This window comes from Dioszegia hungarica, assembly GCF_025882075.1.
Source record: "Dioszegia hungarica strain PDD-24b-2 chromosome Unknown MKK02contig_31, whole genome shotgun sequence".
In the NCBI taxonomy this organism is placed as follows: domain Eukaryota; kingdom Fungi; phylum Basidiomycota; class Tremellomycetes; order Tremellales; family Bulleribasidiaceae; genus Dioszegia; species Dioszegia hungarica.
Genome location: NW_026515780.1, coordinates 129,139 through 147,115, shown reverse-complemented (window position 1 = coordinate 147,115; position 17,977 = coordinate 129,139). Strand labels below are relative to the sequence as shown.

At 56.8% G+C, this 17,977-nt stretch overlaps 9 protein-coding genes across 9 annotated transcripts; 4 read left to right on the top strand and 5 right to left on the bottom strand.

Moving 5' to 3' along the window:
• Window positions 1–242: 242 nt before the first annotated feature.
• On the top strand, window positions 243–2,363 carry MKK02DRAFT_20985 (major facilitator superfamily transporter; the record flags this gene model as incomplete). Its single annotated transcript, XM_053086346.1, has 13 exons — window positions 243–300; window positions 351–369; window positions 421–540; window positions 647–687; window positions 736–789; window positions 837–922; window positions 972–1,063; window positions 1,116–1,190; window positions 1,238–1,471; window positions 1,518–1,582; window positions 1,634–1,919; window positions 1,975–2,043; window positions 2,135–2,363. 13 exons carry the CDS (start codon window positions 243–245, stop codon window positions 2,361–2,363), a joined length of 1,428 nt encoding a protein of 475 aa, XP_052941914.1.
• Window positions 2,364–2,599: 236 nt separating this feature from the next.
• MKK02DRAFT_41280 (nucleus protein) lies at window positions 2,600–4,153 on the bottom strand (the record flags this gene model as incomplete). The annotated part of the gene is made up of 8 exons (XM_053091504.1): window positions 2,600–2,761; window positions 2,794–2,986; window positions 3,021–3,271; window positions 3,306–3,563; window positions 3,596–3,657; window positions 3,690–3,766; window positions 3,811–3,980; window positions 4,037–4,153. 8 exons carry the CDS (start codon window positions 4,151–4,153, stop codon window positions 2,600–2,602), a joined length of 1,290 nt encoding a protein of 429 aa, XP_052941913.1.
• Window positions 4,154–4,421: 268 nt separating this feature from the next.
• MKK02DRAFT_41279 (uncharacterized protein) lies at window positions 4,422–5,896 on the bottom strand (the record flags this gene model as incomplete). The annotated part of the gene is made up of 4 exons (XM_053091503.1): window positions 4,422–4,669; window positions 4,700–4,798; window positions 4,832–5,576; window positions 5,609–5,896. 4 exons carry the CDS (start codon window positions 5,894–5,896, stop codon window positions 4,422–4,424), a joined length of 1,380 nt encoding a protein of 459 aa, XP_052941912.1.
• Window positions 5,897–6,010: 114 nt separating this feature from the next.
• Window positions 6,011–8,233, top strand: MKK02DRAFT_20898 (kinase-like domain-containing protein; the record flags this gene model as incomplete). Its single annotated transcript, XM_053086332.1, has 12 exons — window positions 6,011–6,155; window positions 6,202–6,467; window positions 6,510–6,697; window positions 6,731–6,803; window positions 6,837–6,923; window positions 6,956–7,135; window positions 7,168–7,206; window positions 7,239–7,314; window positions 7,351–7,486; window positions 7,520–7,571; window positions 7,606–7,678; window positions 7,713–8,233. 12 exons carry the CDS (start codon window positions 6,011–6,013, stop codon window positions 8,231–8,233), a joined length of 1,836 nt encoding a protein of 611 aa, XP_052941911.1.
• A 7-nt stretch (window positions 8,234–8,240) lies between these two features.
• On the bottom strand, window positions 8,241–9,036 carry MKK02DRAFT_15793 (S-adenosyl-L-methionine-dependent methyltransferase; the record flags this gene model as incomplete). The annotated part of the gene is made up of 6 exons (XM_053085564.1): window positions 8,241–8,396; window positions 8,428–8,524; window positions 8,556–8,662; window positions 8,694–8,817; window positions 8,852–8,939; window positions 8,970–9,036. Coding segments are annotated over 6 exons (639 nt in total), but the record flags the coding sequence as incomplete, so codon positions are not given.
• A 418-nt stretch (window positions 9,037–9,454) lies between these two features.
• On the top strand, window positions 9,455–11,529 carry MKK02DRAFT_20946 (1-phosphatidylinositol-4-phosphate 5-kinase; the record flags this gene model as incomplete). The annotated part of the gene is made up of 5 exons (XM_053086338.1): window positions 9,455–10,222; window positions 10,255–10,334; window positions 10,368–11,052; window positions 11,088–11,345; window positions 11,380–11,529. The coding sequence occupies 5 exons, from the start codon at window positions 9,455–9,457 to the stop codon at window positions 11,527–11,529; spliced, it is 1,941 nt and encodes a 646-aa protein (XP_052941909.1).
• Window positions 11,530–11,573: 44 nt separating this feature from the next.
• MKK02DRAFT_35541 (uncharacterized protein) lies at window positions 11,574–12,993 on the bottom strand (the record flags this gene model as incomplete). Its single annotated transcript, XM_053089198.1, has 3 exons — window positions 11,574–12,102; window positions 12,138–12,777; window positions 12,834–12,993. The coding sequence occupies 3 exons, from the start codon at window positions 12,991–12,993 to the stop codon at window positions 11,574–11,576; spliced, it is 1,329 nt and encodes a 442-aa protein (XP_052941908.1).
• A 1,534-nt stretch (window positions 12,994–14,527) lies between these two features.
• MKK02DRAFT_20984 (coenzyme Q biosynthesis protein Coq4-domain-containing protein) lies at window positions 14,528–15,440 on the top strand (the record flags this gene model as incomplete). Its single annotated transcript, XM_053086345.1, has 3 exons — window positions 14,528–14,699; window positions 14,731–14,957; window positions 14,991–15,440. 3 exons carry the CDS (start codon window positions 14,528–14,530, stop codon window positions 15,438–15,440), a joined length of 849 nt encoding a protein of 282 aa, XP_052941907.1.
• Window positions 15,441–15,488: 48 nt separating this feature from the next.
• MKK02DRAFT_41273 (uncharacterized protein) lies at window positions 15,489–17,759 on the bottom strand (the record flags this gene model as incomplete). The annotated part of the gene is made up of 6 exons (XM_053091502.1): window positions 15,489–15,565; window positions 15,609–15,674; window positions 15,730–15,774; window positions 15,817–16,429; window positions 16,474–17,667; window positions 17,715–17,759. 6 exons carry the CDS (start codon window positions 17,757–17,759, stop codon window positions 15,489–15,491), a joined length of 2,040 nt encoding a protein of 679 aa, XP_052941906.1.
• Window positions 17,760–17,977: the final 218 nt, after the last annotated feature.

The following is a 17,977-nucleotide window of genomic DNA, read 5'->3' as shown; positions in this document are numbered from 1 at the left end:
TGACGGCGGGATACCTGGTTCTTGTGGAGCATATATATCGGGATGATCCGTCCTTGAAATCACCCGCTTTTCCTCACACCACTTGACCGAAGCTTGACTGACCGCAAACTCGACCTCTCACCATTCACCATTGAACACACTCATACCGCCTTTTTACCACATTTCCAACATCCCCACTCAGGAGTGCACACACTATGGAGCACATCGTCGAAGACTATGCGGGAGGGGAGGATCTAATCAAGATGGAGAAGAGGATTGTGAGAAAAATGGATCTGCGGATCATGCCTTGGATCATCGTCTGTGAGTGGGTCGCCTCTAGCTCGTAGGACGCAGAAGTGGCTAACAGGCAGGCTACCTACTGAACTACCTGTAAGTCTGCCCTTAGTCTTCTACCTGCTGTACGTGGCGCTGACGCCGTAGCGACCGGACAAATCTGGGGAATGCCCGTACGCTGAACAACGATATCCCCGGTCACTCTCTTTCGGAGAGGTTGGACCTCCAGGGAGATAGGTATAACTTCATTGTTGCCATCTTCTTTGTGTGAGTCCAGCTCCCCCGTTGATGTCCATCGCCGTTTCCTCTACCCTCCGCATCTGTGCCTGCGATCAAAGGTCCACGTACGCGTGATCACCTGCTGACGCTTTAGGCCATACGTCCTCTTCGAATTCCCGTCCAACATTGCCCTCAGTATGTCTGTACCCAGCAGGATACTTCAGGTCATTATCTGATTTACAGAATACTTCACACCCTCGAGATGGATCGCCCGAATCATGGTATCATGGGGTATTGGTGAGTTACGGCCGTCTCTGCTCTCTGGAGCCAGCGCTGACCGCCAGTCACCATGTGCACCGCGGCGGTCAGCTCTTACACCGGTCTCATCATCTGCCGAATCTTCCTCGGTATCATGGAGGCGGGGTTCTTCGTGAGTCCTGTCCCCGAAAATGCCAATGTGGACTTGAGCTGACAAGTAGCCCGGTATCATGATGTACCTCTGCTTCTGGTACAAGCCTAACGAGCGAGGTGTGCGGATGGCGCTCTTTTCGGCATCGGTCGCGGTCTCGGGGTAAGCTCTCTGTCATCCGCATGTGCTTGTATGGGCACCAGCTGAGAGCCAGCGCTTTCGGTGGACTCATCGCTACCGGTGTGTCCTTCATGTCCGGCAAGGGCGGTCTTTACGGCTGGCAATGGCTGTGAGTACTCTTCGGTCACTAGGCGGATTCACATGCTCATACTCCAGCTTCATCCTCGAAGGTGCACCTACCATTATTGTCGGCGTCCTCGTCTGGTTCTACCTCCCCGATTTCCCCGAAACCGCCAAATTCCTCACGCAGGACGAACGCCAGCTTGCCATCGACCGCATGGGCGACTTTGCGCCCAAGGGGACCGACAAGCACTTTGACAAGGCCGACTTCATCAGGACTGTCTGCGCTTGGGAGTTCTGGGCATTCGCCCTCTGCTACTTCTTCATGACGTGCGTACTGTCTGCCCTCTGCGCCGGGTCCCGGCTGATGAACTAGTAACTCGCTCAACGCCTTTGGTTTCTTCGCCCCGACCATCATCTCCGGGCTTGGCTTCACTGGTTGTATGTCCCCTTTCCTCGACATAATGATTGGAATAATGGCTGACACCTTAGACAAGGGTCAACTCCTCACCGTCCCTCCCAACGCCTTCGCCTTCTTCGTGATCATCGGCAACTCGTGGTGGTCCGACCGCCGGAAGGAGCGAGTCATGCACATTCTCGGCGGCCTCGTCTTTGTCATGATCGGCTACGTCCTCCTCGCCTCCGTTGACAGTGTTGGCGGGCGGTACGTCGGCGTCTTTATGATCGCTTGCACGAACGCTGCGGTCATCCCCTTCATCGCGTACCGGACTGCTACGGTGACCGGAGCTACGAGTACTGCTATCGCTACCGGTGGAGTGTGAGTACGGAGTGCTACTGGTATCGCCCATGCCGGGACATCAACTGATCAGCAGGATCGCTATTGCAAACATCGCCGGTGCTGTTGCTCCTTTCCTCTTCCCCTCTAAGGACTCACCAAGATAGTAAGTATCTTCTCTCACAGCCCAGACCGATGAGTACCGTTCACAAGAATGACCACACCCTCCGATGAAGTGAAAGATGCTGACTGTCCAGCTTCCCCGGTCTCTGGACCCTCTTCGCCATGCTCGGTGCCGCAGGCTGTATCGTCGGTCTGCTCTGGTACAAGCTCGGCGGATCTAGCGAATACCGAGGAAGCACGATCGAGACTGTTCCCGCTGCTGCCGAGTCCGCAGAGGAGGAGTATGGGGATGATAAGGAAGGGGGACTGGCGGCGGATGGGGGTGTCCGGATCAAGGAGTTGGGCAAGACGGCGACTATGTGAAATGTTGGTATGTCAAGGGAGTCCGTGAGTAGTGTAGATTTAGCTTAGATGTGATGCTTGCCTTGAGAGTCCTAGCTTGACATCATCGTTCGGGTGACGAAGACCTCTTTCAGTGAGTTGGTCTTGAGCTCGTCGCCTGGTAGCACTGGACTCAGAACCACGTATTATATGACTGTTTGTGAGTATAGAGCGAGTAGCCGTCATGAACTGCAGTCCACAGGTAGATCGTAATGTCATCATGAACGTTTCACCTTCTTTTTGACCGGTTCCACCTGAGCTACCTCCTCGACCTGACATTCCGCTTTGGTAGCGAGAAGGGCCCGCTGTTCTCCTATCCTCACAGCCAGAGCAGCTTTGACGCTCGGCGGTGGACTTTGCTTGACCGCGGTAACATCATCCTGTGGTCAGCTATGCCATTGTGAGGACTCACTGCCAAGGAAGCGGGATATCGAGACAGCCGATCGTCAATGACTTGCCGCAAGAGCGACACCGTCTCAGGGTCCGAGTGAGCTTCCGGTAGCTTCCCGCGCTTCTTCGCCTTCTGCCAGTGTGTATCGCTGAGGAGCAAGCGAGCGAAGGCATGGTAAGCCTCTTCCACGCCTTCCGTGGTCACACTGAAGGAGCTGTCATTAGCACGACAAGATAGAATTGACTCACTCATCTTGCCCCTCGTCAAGCCACCAGTCTATCCGATCCGTCATATCCAGTCCTTCCCGCATGAGTCCCGCAAAATGAAGTATCCGATCACCGTCTATGTGGACCTCGTCAGATGGATTGCCCATCAGCCAGTCGAGGAGCAGGTCGTGCTTGGCGAGGGTGGCGGTGGTATCCGAGTCGAGCTGGTGCAAAGAGACGTAGCCGTACTTGCGGAGCAGCTCAGAGTTTGGTAGCTCAGAGTATGTGTTGTACTAGGAGTCAGCTTGGCGGGAACATGGCACGTACGATCTGTGCACCGGCAGGGATAGGCTTGATGCTCATCATCGTGTGATCCGCGTCCTCGTCGAACAGTCGTGCGTTGTTACATCCACTAGCAGCGTTGAGTGTGTCCGCCATGGGTATCATAGCGACAATCTCTTCCTCTTCGTCCTCATCGTCAGGGTCTGGGAGGTTGAACGAGCGGGAGAGAATCCGGGATCCCTGGACGTGGAACGCGTCGACAGTATAAAAGCTTTCCGCCTGACTAAACACGTCCGGTCGAGCCTGCGGTCAGCCAAATCGATACACTGACAAACCTCGATGAGCGGCGAGAGAACGTCTTTATATAACTCTTCGGCTTCGGCACGTCCGATCCGGTCTGCTTTCAGCTTAGCCGATCGGCAAACTTACGCTCAATGTCCGTTCCAGCTAGATATTGTTGATCCGACTCTGGCCAGAACATGGGAGTGTCAAAGCTCGTAGGCATGCTATCTGACGTCAGTGCTGTCAGATCTTAGACTTGCCTAGGTACCAAGACCAAGGGCTCTCTGCTCCGCGCGCAGTCTCCCACATCATAACGAGGATGAGCCGGGCCCAGCTGTTCAGACTTTCCCATTCCTCCGGCTTGAGCTCGTCTTTGAGAGTTGAGGTGATGGGTGACAGTATGACGGAGGGTGGTATCCTGAAGAGTGGATCATCCGCCTAATGTCAGCGCCGAGCTGTTGATATGGACTTGCAGGTATGTCTTTGAGAGCGACTGCGCCGATGCCCATCTCGGGAATCTCCGCCAGGGAGAAGAGCTCTTTGTCGTACCATCCTCCCGCATTTTCGAATCCTGCGAGCAGGGCTTCAGGGTTGACGCTTGAGCTGGTCATGATGGTAGTAAGGCATCCGAGGGCAAAGGTGATGACTGCACGAGCCAACCGGCCAGGTGAGGCAGGTGAGGCAGAGAGTCGAGCTGAGCTGAATTTCTGAACTCCGCATTCCTCAGCGGAATCTAAAACTTTATTCCGCTAGGCACAGGCACAGCGGTGGCCTGGGGCTGCCCTGGAGACATCCACAGGGTCAGAGTGAGACCAAGATGGAAATTTAGAGCTATGACCTAAGTATATAAAGTACAACGTACGACATGCCTCCCCATTATTACTCCCAGTCCGAGTCCTCGTCGTCATCCTTCTTGTCCTCCCCCTTCTCCGGCACCGCTTCGACGACCTTGACCTCCTTCTTGGCCTGATCACTGACCACGTCGTAGCTCTCCTCCGAGTCTCTTGGGCTCATAGACGGCGTAGCAGCGGACGTTGAGAGCTTGGTAGGCGGCGCAGGTTTGGGAGTCGATTCGGGCTCATCGTCCCAGGTGAAGTCGTCAGGCTGCTGCACGGATTGCTCGGTGGCTACATCAGCTACGTCAAATCCGTACTCACCTTTCAGAAGTTGCTGCCGCTTCTCGTCCTCCTCGAGGATGGTGTCCCGGATGTACAAGTAGCGTTGCCAGAATTGGTCGTCGGTCATGTGCTCGGGTACTACATCAGCGGTGATTCGGGGTATGGACATACCGACTGCCATCCGCACTGAACCCGCCATTCCTCCTTCCGCCGCCATGGTTTCCTTCGGCGCAGGCCAAGACTTGGCTAGCCACCGCTCGAACCGCTCCCGTTGCGCAGGGGGTGTATCGGGCGAGAGCGGGTCAACGAGGACGAGATCCTTGTCCTCCCTCAATCGCGCGAGGAGAGCGTCCTTTCGCGATCCCGCCAGAGTACGAGCCGGTCCTCCTGATCCCTGTCCGGTCCCCTGCGTCTCGACTGGCCCTGCCCCCTGAGAGACTATAGAGTACCAGTCGCTCCCGTCCCAGCTAACGGTCGGAGCGGTCTCACTTCCCGGTGCGGGCGGGACGACCTTGACCGCCTCTCCTATCCACTTCTCCGCGTCCTTTCGCAGCTTGTCGCCTTTATGGAGGTACTCCTCCGCGAGCTTCTCCGCCTGCTTGACCGAGAGCTGGATGTTCTCCTTGGCTGACGCCAGACGGAGGTTCTCGGCCGCGTTGGCGACGGCCGGATTGGCAGCCGCGGCGGCGATGGTAGATTGTAGTGTCGCCTGAAGCTGGGTGGTAGAGGTGGCAAGACGGTCGAGGAGGGACTCGCCAGAGCCAGCGGCAGAGCGCTCGGCTTGTTCGGCCGCGTATTGTTCGGGGTCTTTACGGACCACCTCGACCTTGGCGGTCCGTAGTTGCTCAAAGTCCGCTTGCGCCTGAATGACGGTCTTGTCGAGGTCGGCCTTGATGTTAGACAATGCGCTGGCGGACTATATCAGCTGAGCTTCAGATAGAGGCTTACTTGCTTCTTGACGCCGCCCCACCAGCTGCTCAAGGTACCCATGACTTGGCCTACTTCCTGCTCCAGCGCCTCCCGCGATAGACCGAGATGATGGGCATTGAGCGATTCGGAGGTGGGCGTGGGGGTGGGAGTGGATTCGCCGGTGCCGTCTGCTTTGTCCGCTTTTACGGATGCGGTCGATGGAGCTGTGGAGGTGTCCACAACGCCAGTGCTGGGCGCCGCTGCGGGCGGCTCTACTGCTGTAGCTGCCGGTGTGGCTGTATCTATCTCTGGCTGAGGGGTAGTCATGGTGGAGGTGCAATGTAGAAAGCTAATCAGCGGACGCGTTGACTTTTGAATTGATTTCATTTGAACTCCTCTTTCCCCATCATCCATCCACCTTTCTATCGCTCTCTCAACACCATGGCGCCCTCTTTCATCCCCGACTCCCTAGGAGATAGGGCCGACTACACATACGAAGCGACCCAGTTGTCGCAGCAACACTACACCCAGACCCAAAATACCCAGGGCACAGCCAACAGCCAGGTCGAACCGCGTCGGAAATACTGTACTCCCCTCCGTCCTATAACGCAGAGGTCCAAGCTGACAGACAGGGGCCGTCTTGATACCCACCAATCCCGACCATTGTATCCTCAAGATCCCATGGACGCGCTCGCACCTGCAGATAGGCCGCGCCCACGGGATAGCTCGGAACGATATCATCTTGAACGAAAAGCGGATTTCTGGGGCGCATTGCCGGATCACGCTTGGTATGCAAGGGGAGAACGGGGCGTCTTCGTCGGTGATTCAGCGGTGGAAGGAGGGGGATGGGGAGCCAGATGTCTGGATCGAGGATCTGGGGAGTAGTAATGGGTCATTTGTGAGTTCCGTCCCTCCGGACAGATCGCCGAGCTGATTTTAGGTGAATGGCGAGAGGGTGAAGCCGAGACGGCTCCTGCAGCACGGCGACGAACTATCGCTAGGACATGCGGCGACGCTGGACAATCACGATGTGAGGTATATCTACCGATCGGTCGGGAGGCGCGGGGCGAGGACTGGGGGAAGCTTGATAGTAGGGGAGGTGTATGAGCGATACCAGATACTGGATCCGTGAGTCTCTACGCGCAAACGGAGCTGATGTAGATTGGGCAAGGGGTCTTTTGCCGAGGTCCGTAAAGCCGTCGATGTGGAGACTGGGGATTTGCGAGCTATCAAGGTATGTGACTACGGTGGGCAGAGCTGATAGTAGCAAATCGTCAAGCATCGCTTCCGAGGAAACGAGAAGACGATGCTACTATTTCAGCGCGAGATAGACATCTGTCAACGACTACAACATGTGCGTATGAGACATGGTCAACCTGATGACAGGAAAACATCTGCCGCTTGATAGAATGGTTCGAGGATCCACAGCACATCAACCTCGTCCTGGAGTACGTGGACGGAGGGGACATGCTCGACCACATTATGAAGCACCCGGGCGGTGGTGGACTATCGGAGGAGTACGCCGCGAATCTGACATACCAGATCTGCAGCGCTATGGCGTATACAGTGAGTAAATGTTCTGGCGGAGCTGATAATAGCACGCCATGGGAGTAACGCATCGTGATATAAAGCCGGAAGTGAGTTCACCTTCGAACATGGCTGATCTCAGAACATTCTCCTGACCTTGAGAACTGCGGATAGTCCGCCAATCGTCAAGGTTGCAGATTTCGGCTTGGCCAAGATGGGTGAGTCGAAACTCGAGGAGCTAGGCTGATAGGTAGCGGAGGCGGGAACGGTGCTCAAGACGATGGTCGGCACGCCGCAGTATCTTGCGCCGGAGATTGTTATGCAGTCCAAGTCAAAGCCGGGATATGAGAACAAGGTGGATTCTTGGTCGGTCGGGATCGTGGTGTTTAGGTGAGCAATAGCTGAGGGCGGAGCTGATGATAGCATGTTGACCAAGGCATTGCCGTTTGATGAGGAGGCTGAGCTGCCAGTAGAAGTGAGTCATCGACAAGACATGGATCTGATTGAAGGCACGGATCAGATCGCGCTTCGATCAGCCATTCGATTCGAGCCTGCTCAGCGAAATGGGAATCAGCGATGATGGTACGTTCTAGCATCTACAAAGCTGATATTGTAGGGATCGACTTTATAAAGGGACTGCTCAACAAGTCGCCCGAGGAACGATTCAGCATGCGCCAGGCGCTGGAGCATCCATGGCTCGCCCAGGCGGCTCGGGTCGAGCACTCGCCCAACCGGCTCGGCGGCGATTCGGTCTGGAGCATCGAGTCGTTTGATCCGAATCAGCAGCGGTCGGAGGTGGACGAGGAGGAAGACGCGGAGAGGTGGAGTCGGCCCATGACTGCCTCGGGGACCAATTTCGAGAGTGATATTCCGTCCGACAGGAGTTTCTCCCAGCCGATGGGGAATCTCAAGCTCAACACACCACGGCGGCTCGCGGGTGTCAGATCGCTCCCCTCGCCCCCACTTACGGCCGAGCGGGAGGAGGCGGAGGAGGAGAAGGAGGCGGAAGACGCAGAGGAGGCAGAAGAGGCAGAAGACGCGGTAGAGGTAGAGGTGGAAGAAGTTGAGACGAGTAAGAGAAAGACGAATGGGTCCAGCGAGAGTGCGGGAGGACCCAAGAAGAAGAGGCTAGCTTAGGTGCATGTATGCCACGTATTATGTAGAGAAGCTCACGACCTGCTCGTCGGCGTAAAACTACCTCGGCGTCCAGTCCTAAGTCTTTGAGTTGCTCGACGATGTCCAAAGGGCGGTTTTGCTCCACCGCGACGAGGTAGAATCGGCCGCCGGGGGCGAGAAGGCGCTGATATCAGCTCCGTCGAGCTATGACTTACCTGTAGGGACTTGATCACCTCGTCAGTGATGCTCATACCTGTCTCTCCGCCCGCCCATGCACCGCCTATCCCGCGTAATGCTTGTGTAGACGCGAGCCTGAGGTCAGTTGGAACGTCAGCAGACTTACTCTTCTGAACTGGTCGGAACGTAGGGTGGGTTGAACATCAGGATATCAATCTTCCCATCTAGACGGAACGAGTCGACCAGATTGGACTGTATCACCTCCAGATTGACCTAAGTCAGCGAGAGCAAGGGCCAAGCTCACATTATTGATGGTGCCGGTCTTAGCTGTAGCTAGACAGGCATAGCGGTTGATGTCCGTGGCGATGTGGACTGCTGGCTCGCTCAAAAGCTGAGCTAGGAAGGTAGATACTACCCCAGACCCAGATCTCTCAGTAAGCTATGCATAGGACAGGTACCTACCCTATCTCGACGCAGATACTGGGTGGGTGGTCACGAAAGATATCCACATCTTGCTCGAGCGCGTCAAGGAGGATAAATGAGTCCTCTGCTGGTCAGATTTGAAGTCGTCAGAGCGCACCTGCTGGTTCATATACGTGCTCATAGTCCTCTTCAGTGAGATGAGCTATGTAAGGTGTCTTCATTAGTAGATAGTATATGAGGTGAAGCACAAGGAGAGCAGATGGGTGTGAGAGGGTCATCGCTGTGACGTAATTTTGTGCGCAGCTTTCAAAACAAACCTCCTTGCTTGGCCCTTGATCACCCTTCTTAGCATCACACTTCACACTTCTATATAGCCTCTCATAGACACAGCTCTCACACTCTGCAGCACCACGTACCGGTCTTTTGTGGTACTCAGTAATCTGTATCGCCCGAAAACGACTATACCCCTGGCTGCCTCACTTCGCCGGACGCGCTCAATTTGCGCGCTCGGACTCAGCTGCTGCTGGGCTGGTCTGAAACACCGGCCAAACACCCTACATCGTCATGTCTGCCCCTCTTCACGCCGAGCCTATCGCAGAGAGCTCTCGTGATGCCCAAGCTAGGCTACATGATGCCACAGCCATGCGCTATGGTAAGTCTCCCGCCATCTCAAAGCTGATGGTAGAACCCGCCTCGCCAAAAGTAAACCCCTTTCACTACCTCTCGCACCCGTCGGGCGATGCCGGGGACCTTCCCGAACTCCCCACCCACCTCCAGGCGCTCGTGACGGATACGGATCACCCGGGCTTCATCGATACGGTCCGGGCGAGCCAACACGACCCGCCTATGCGGATCACCAAGGTGTCGGCGGATACCGTACGGATGACGGTGCTTCCTCATCGGGCAATGCAGGGGCCGCCACCCAGTCCGCCTATCAGCGAGGGGGAAGATATCATTGTGGTCGGTGCTGCTCTGACTGCTGAGCCAGAGGCAGTACCGGAAGCCATACCGGAAGTCATACCGGAACCGCCCATCAGGCGATTGTCGAACGGGTCAACACGGACGGGCTCTTTAGCGGTGGTCCGGAGCGGTCGGCTAGCACCGGCACGAGAACCTGCCCCACCCCTTCCACCGAAGGAGTCGCCCGTCCCAGCACCCGTCCCCAAATTATCTCGCAAACCTACCAACCCCGCTCCTCGTGCCCAAACACCTGTGCCTGGCCTCGAAGGCCAAGCGCTGGACTCGGACATTATCGCTCAGGCGGAGGCGATCCGGAAGGAGCGGCTGGAGCGACGTCAAAAGAAGGCGTCGGTGGAGAAGGAACCTCAAGTCGTCGTTGGGAATCTCATCGGCGAGGACCACGTCAATTTCGTTCTCATGTACAATATGTTGACTGGGATTAGAATAGCAGTGAGTTATGCCGTGACGGCTATGCTGATCAGGTATCTCGTACGCAAGCCAAGATCCGCCGTCCTCTCACCGACGAGGACTATCTCGCTCGTCATAAATACTCCTTTGACATGTGAGTTCTTGGTCCTGTCAGCGCTGATGATAGTGTCGGGAACGAACTCACTCCGTCCGCGCGGTACGACTTTAAATTCAAAGACTACGCTCCCTGGATCTTCCGTGATCTGCGTGAGGAGCACTTCCACCTTGACCCCGCCGACTACCTCCTCTCCCTCACTGCCAAATACATCCTTTCGGAGCTCGGCTCGCCCGGCAAATCCGGCTCCTTCTTCTACTTTTCCCGCGACTATCGCTTCATCATCAAAACCATCGCCCACTCGGAACACAAATTCCTCCGGTCTATCCTCAAAGACTATCACCAACACATCATCAACAACCCCCATTCCCTCCTTTCGCGCTTCTACGGTCTGCATCGGGTAAAATTACCACGCGGCCGGAAGATTCATTTCCTCATCATGAACAACCTCTTTCCTCCCCATCGCGATATACACGAAACGTACGATCTCAAGGGCTCGGCATTTGGTCGCGAGTACCCGGAAGAGAAGGCGCAGAAGAACCCTCGGGCCGTGTTGAAGGATATCAACTGGGTCAATCGGGGCCGGACATTGGCGTTTGGGCCAGAGAAGCGGGCGCTTCTGACGGAGCAGCTTCGGCGGGATATGGAGTTCTTGCGGAAGATTGGCGTGATGGACTACTCGTTGCTTGTGGGGATCCACAACATGGAGAGGGGGAACAAGGACAATCTGCGGGAGAATCAGCTATCCGTCTTCCACGTGAGTCTGAGCACTGCTTCATTGCTGATCCTTAGCCCGAGATGTACACGTCCACCAAGGATATGCGGAAAGCCGTCAAGAGGTCCGATCCGCAGAACTTTGACGTCACCAAGCTCCCGCTCGAAGTGGATCGGAACCACTTTTTGTTCTACCAGGACGAAGGAGGGATGCAGGCTACCGACGAGGCCAACCAGGCCATGGACGCTATCTACTATCTTGGAGTCATCGATATTTGTACCCCGTACAATACGGCCAAGAAGCTGGAACACTTCTGGAAGAGCATGACGGAAGGAGTGAGTTCCGTAACTGTTTCCAGCTGACAGATAGGCGACGATCTCATGTGTCGATCCCGATACCTATGGTCACCGCTTTATAAACTTCTTGCAATCCGTCATGCGCGGCGGAGATATGAGCCTGCGGCCGGCGGGTCTCATGCCTGATATCACGTCGGAGAAGCCAATAGGACACGCTAGCTAATTTGCATGTATCATACTGTTGCTACCTTGCACCTCTGCTACAAGCTACAACGTTGCCAGCCTGTCCCACACGACCTCACCATCGAGATAACACCCCTTCAACCACCTCTCGCCCTCCCCGTACTCTCGCCTCGCATGCAACACCCTCCTGTTATCGAAAAACACCAGATCCCCCTCCTTCATCGTAAACTCATACTGCACATCCGGCCTCCCTAGCGTCTCTTCAAACTTGGCCAACGCCTCATAAAACTCCTTCTCCGCCTTGTACGCCTGCTTGACTGGCACCCTCGGGGGCGCGACCCGCCTCATTTTGCCCTGGAACGGCGGGCTCCAGTTGACGTGACTCCGGAGCGAGTCTAGATTGTTCATGATAAAGTGCCGGCAACGGAGGTAGTGGCCGTCATTATCGTATTCAAAGTCCAGGGGGTAGCGGGAGAGTATGGAGGCCGTGTGGGGATCGTTGTGTTGGATATGGCGGGCGGCGTAGAAGGAGTCTGCAAAGTAGGACGAGCCGCCTTGGACCCTATTCCGAAGGCAGTGGAGCGCCTGGAATCTGGGCGGAGAGGAGAAGTATCTACCGTCAGCAGTGGGCAAAGAGAGGCGACTTACAAGAGGTCCATGTGCAATCCCAGGTCCTGACTGGTATACGCCACATTCTTGCTATTCACCACGCTCTTGACGTCCCATGTCTGCCCGTAGAACGTATTCCGTATCTCGCCAATCTCCTCCATGAACGCCCGGAGCTCACAGTCCTTGTCGCTCGTCCGCTCCGTCGGCACCCCACTCACGACCACCAGCCCATACACCTGCGCCTGGCGCAGCATCTCCAGCATCCCGCCCGCGTTCCCCCTGACATCCTCATACTTCATCCGCAGGTTACTCGCCTCGAGTGTGGGCCGGTCCCATAACTTTCGCCGAAAATGGTGCGAGACATTCTTGCGGCCATTGTCGAACGCCACCATGTCCCGCAGCTGGGCTTCGGTATAGAAGGAAGCGTGCGAGTCTGACCAAGTGATGTGCGCTCCCGACTCGCCAGCCGCGTCAAAGCCTTTGAACGCCTTGGTGAGCTTGACAGTAGCGGACGATCCGCTCGTGCGTAGTTTCTGGCGTGTGGAGGGGTCGACGCATTGAGGACAGGGGCAGTTGTCACGGAGACGCTGGTAGGTGGTGGGGTCGTATTGGGAGTTACGGTGGATGAGGACACCATCCGAGTGGAAGGTCAGACGGGTCTTGTCCCATTCTATCTGGCCTGATGATCAGCCGGGACCCAAGGCTCTAGGTGCAAGGAGCGGGGCAGGGACGTACCGTGTCGCTCCTCAGGAGGGAGCTCGTCCTCTGAGATCTCGTACGTCGAGGCGTACTCGTTCTCCCTGAGATGAGCCTGCGGCTGAGTGTGATTATAGCGGATGTGAAGGGGAGGCCGGGGTATTCTGAGGGGCACAGACATCCTCAAGAAGGGCCGCATGATGATGTTGGAGGTAGATGGACGGTTGTGACTTTAGGTTTGGTTAACCGGTTTCGACATTTCACCTTCACCTTCGACATGGAATGGCTCTCGAGGTATGTCCTCGTCCTGACCTAGCTCACTCAGGCGACACGCATTCGAAGCTATCACCAATGGCGGTGCAGACTTGGATGAACTGCGAAAGCTATGCACGGAAGGTGCGTGCTGCTCTGGCAGGAGCTGATTCAAGGTATCCCCGATGAGCCCAAACAGCTTCGGCCTATGCTGTATAGTCAGCTCCTAGGCGTCCTACCTACAGATCAGAGCGAGTGGAGGAGCATGAAGAGGAAACAGCGACATGACTACTATGTAAGCCACATCGAGACCACGCTGACGATAGGCCCTTGTCGACAAGCTGGACCCAGATGCAGAGGTGCTTCGGCGGATCAAGGCGGACGTAAGCCGACACAGCTCCCCTATGCTACAGCGGGTCTGTCGGCCACGGCGGTCCTCCCGCCTACACCCCAGGCCAGAGCCTGACTCGGACGAGGAGGAGACACCGCCCCTCCCTTCCCGACGGCGGATCTTCGAATCGCAAGCTCCTAGCATCACCATCAATTCCAAAAGTCTGCCGGCGGAGCAGAGGGATACCCATGCCGACGTCCTCGTCAGAATCCTCGCATGTCTATCTTCTTCCTACGACCCCTCGGTCGTCCCCATCCTGGTCCCGCTGTACCTCGTATACGAAGCGAGCGACACGTACGCCGAGGAAGAGGCCTTCTGGGCCTTATCCGCCCTCGTTGCTCGTCCGCCGCCTGACCTTCAGGCCCTCGGCGATCGGCTCAAATGGGCAGACGAGCACCTCCACTCCGTCCTTGTACAGCAGGACCTCGATCCCGCAACCCCGCTCTACTCGTTCCGGTGGATGACAAGCCTTCTCGCTGCGGACATCACCGATATCCTACCTATCTGGGATGTCCTCTTCTCGGCGGCCGACCTGGGCGACGCCCTCACGGACATGTGCTGCGCCGTCTTGCTGGCGAGCAAGAAGCACATCTTTCGGCAGTCGGCGGGACTGTGGGGCGTCGATATGGAGGATGACTTTATCCATGCGTTGACGTTTTTGCGGAATATACCGCTGGAGGAGATCGGAGGGACAGCGGCGATCCTCGGCGCATATACCGCTCTTTCCACACATGAGCAGAAGCCACTACTCCCCTCATCCTTATCCCCCGCACCCTCATCATCTTCCGCATCCTCCACCTCCGCACCCCCCGCCGCCTCCGTCAGTACAAAAGGAGAGCTCGCGTCCCGTCTTGCCGGCCTTACGCTCTCGGTCGGCCCCGCCGGTCCCCTCAGCCCTAAAGTTCCCAATGTCCCTCGCGCTCTTCGGCTACAAGAGAAGGCACGGCGCGCGAGCGGTAACACCCCTCGAAGAAGCAGCAGCTCTGCCTCGGATACGCTCAGTCCCCCACCTTCTACCATGTACCGCATCGGCAGCCGCCAGGGACAAGGACAAGAGCCACCCCGTCGCGCGCTGCTCTACGAGCAAGCTATGGTGGTTGCGGTCGGTCTGCGTCGACCTCGGTTGCAAAATGTCATTCCCCTCTTGGCGTCGATTCGGCGGTATGCCAATTATCCGGATCATATACCGCTGGGCCGAGCTCAAAATGCTCTCCTGGCGGTAGGAAGTGGGGTCATGGGTGTTGCGGATACTTCTCGCGGAGGTGAGTCAAGCACAAGGCAGAGCTGATGTAGATCTCGTGGCGACATTGTCTGAATCTACTGCTAGCTCCTTCCTCCCCTCTCTGCACGCTGCGACCATCGCCCACCCCGAAGGACGGCAAATCATGCGCGATCGTCCCCTCATATCTAGCAGTACTGTCAATCTTGACCATCTCCGCTCACTCACCCGCGGGACCCTCGGCAGGGAATACGTCGAATGGTTGACCGAGGGCGGGCTCACACCCGATACCCGAGAAAAGGTAGGTCCACCGCATTTCAGTCGCTGATGGCAGGTCCGCTATATCGACTCCCCTACTCTGGCATATACCATGCTCCGCTATCGCCAAACCCACGACCTATACCACACTCTCTTCTCGCTCCCGCCTACGCTCCCACACGAGCTCACGCTCAAGGTCGTCGAGCTCGCAAACATGTCATTACCCGTCGCGGGCCTTTCGTCTGCATTTGGCCCGTTCCGGTTGAGTAATGCCCGAAGGGGCGTATGGCTGAAGGATTGGGCACCCTGGGCGCTGAGAGTAGGCAGGGAGGGGAAGAGTCTGGTAGGTGTGTATTGGGAGAAGAGGTGGCAGCAGGGGTTAGGGGATTTGAGGCGGGAGTTGGGGGTCTATAGGAATGATCAGTATGGGGTGGAGAGTAGGTGGAAGGGGTATCGTGAATTGAGGGAGAGGGAGAGAACGTTGAGGAGGGAAGGTCAGTGGGTGGACGAGCCAGAAGCATGGTAGCTATCGCCTAAGACTACATGAATACCTACTGGACCAGATCCGAGACAGCTAGTAAAAACCATGGTAGTTTCTTCTGCGAGGTTCCTCCCGGATTGGATTCCTCAGCAACCATTTGTCGAACTTCTCTGACTGGTCAGCACAGTCGATCGGGGCTAACGCTCGACTGACCCTGCGCGAGGAGCTCCGCGGCCTGCTCTCGATCCGCAGCAGCTTGCTCTCTGGCCAGTATTTGAGCTACCAAGTCAGCTCATAGCTACAGCTGCCTAAAGTGTGCTTCAGCGGGACTGACCGCGCAGTGCTTCTTCCGCCGCCTTCAATGGTGCCACCTTCTTATCTGATCCGTCAGCCTGATCTCCCTATCGTCAACACAACTCACCATGAGCCACCTTCCACTCCAACAGCACACCCCATGCTTCCGACCCCACATGCACGCCCCTCTGCTCCCATTCTCGCAATTCCATCCCTTCGACTACTCTCATTCTCTCCAACACTTCCAACGGCACCGCGGAGCCCTGGTAGTCGGTCAAGTCTGCGATGGCCGACTGGGGGAACTGCCGATAGATCTTGTCCCGGTAGCGATGGGGGCTACCCTCATACTTCGTGACGCCGTCACTCCCGATTTTCGTCGGCTCTGTATGTGCCAGATACCGGAGGCGACAGCATTGAGGTGGCTGCCGCGGTCCGCGGTAAGTTCTCCATCCGCCGCCCGCCACCGTGTCGGCAACCTCAACATGGCGCATGACAAGCGGAGCATGGATCACTTCCTCTCCCCCGTGGATCCATGAGCGAATCGAGCCTCCGATTGAAGAGTTGACCGCTTCGCCCGTACAGAACTCGCGCAACTGAGGGTTTGCTCGCAGACCGGCGGCGAAGCGTGGGACCATGCCAACAGCAGGAGCCGTGTCCGAGGAGGGTGACGCCGCTTGTGAATGAAGACGATCTACGATGTGTACCGATTGCAGCTTGGAGAGAGGAGGAATGACGGGGAACTGATTGATCAGCACGCGTCAAAGGGAGAATGTTGGTATCATACCAGGTTGTCACAGCCTTCACTATCAAGCGTCAGGCGCTCGATATTGAGAAAGCCAGGGCCGTCCCGCTCTATGCGACAAAGGAGCGGGTAGGGTTTTCCGAGCCAGCACAAGTCCTTAAGATGGGCGTACTGGCTAGCGATCTTTACCACCCGGTTCAGGACCTTGAAAAGGGCCTCGTAACCACAGTCGATCGTCAACCGCTCGACGAGAGGACTCCGCTCCAGTATCTGGATAGCCGGATGAGCCATCCAGGCTTCCACCGCGTCCTCATCCTCGTCGTCTGAGTTGTAGTAAGACCCCGTCTCCCAGCCTACCGCCGCCCCTGCCCAGCCGCCCTCATCCGAGACAGAGAAGCGCAAGCTCAATGTCCTGATCTTGGTCGTTTCCGGCATGCCCATGTCCTCTGCCTCCGCCTCGACGCCCGCATCCGCTCCCGAGGCGTCGTCAGCCGACGCCGATGAAGAAGAATTATCCTCCGAGTCTGGGTATTCGTCGTCGGTATCACCATCGCCCGATGACCGGCGTAATCGACAGACCGTGTCGTTCAGATCCACGTCGATGTGGATCAGATTCGGGGCGAGGCGGCAGAGCACTCCGAGGGTTTCTGCGTGGCCAATGGATCCCCGACAGAGCTGGACGCTTGTCAGGGTGGGGAAGTGGATCCCCGGTCCCAACAACCGGGCATCCAGCATATTGGGAGACAGGTTCCCGTCGTCCGGCCAATACATGTGACCGTGCCGCTCGTCGAGGTGGCACCCAGCGTGTACGATGAGGGAGCGAAGATACGGAGCCGTATAGCGGAGTATGTCCATGATTGGCTGTGTGCAATGTGAAGATATCGTCATCTTCTCGACTCGGCACCACCGCCGGGAATCCCCCTGAGCCAGTACACTCTCGAGAGTCTGGACCAGGCGCGCCTTCCTGGCCTCCCTCTCATCCTCGATATCGATATCCTCGTCCTGATGATCCTTATACCACTGATCAATGGTCCGCTCTTCCGTAAATGCCGCCTGGGAGAGATCCAGCTCTTCCCAAATCCGATCCGCCGAGACCGAGGTGAACGCGCGAGCAGCGCGAGCGAGGCGCGTAGCGGTGCGTTGGTCGACATGGTGGAGGACATGGGAGAGGAGCTCGACGGGTAGAGAGGCGAGTGGGCTGGAGGGCCATGGATGAGGAAGGAGTGGAACAGTGGCCTGTTCCGTCAGTAAGTGAGATTGCGACAGATAAGGGACAAGTCGACCTCTGTGCTTGTCGCCGTTGGTCCGGGCATCTTGGCGGTAAGCATATTGGCGGATGAAGTTAGGAGGCGTGAGTAGCGCGCTCGGCCATCTTGAAGACAGCTGTATCGACGCTGCTGAGTGCGGTTGGCACGGGGTGAACGTTAGATAACAGATGCTATGGACGGTCGAGCTTTTTGTTTGGTTCGGCGCCGTCGATCGGCCGGCCGGATCGGGGATATCTGAAACGCGTTACGTAATGAGCCTATTCACCCCTCCCCTTTAA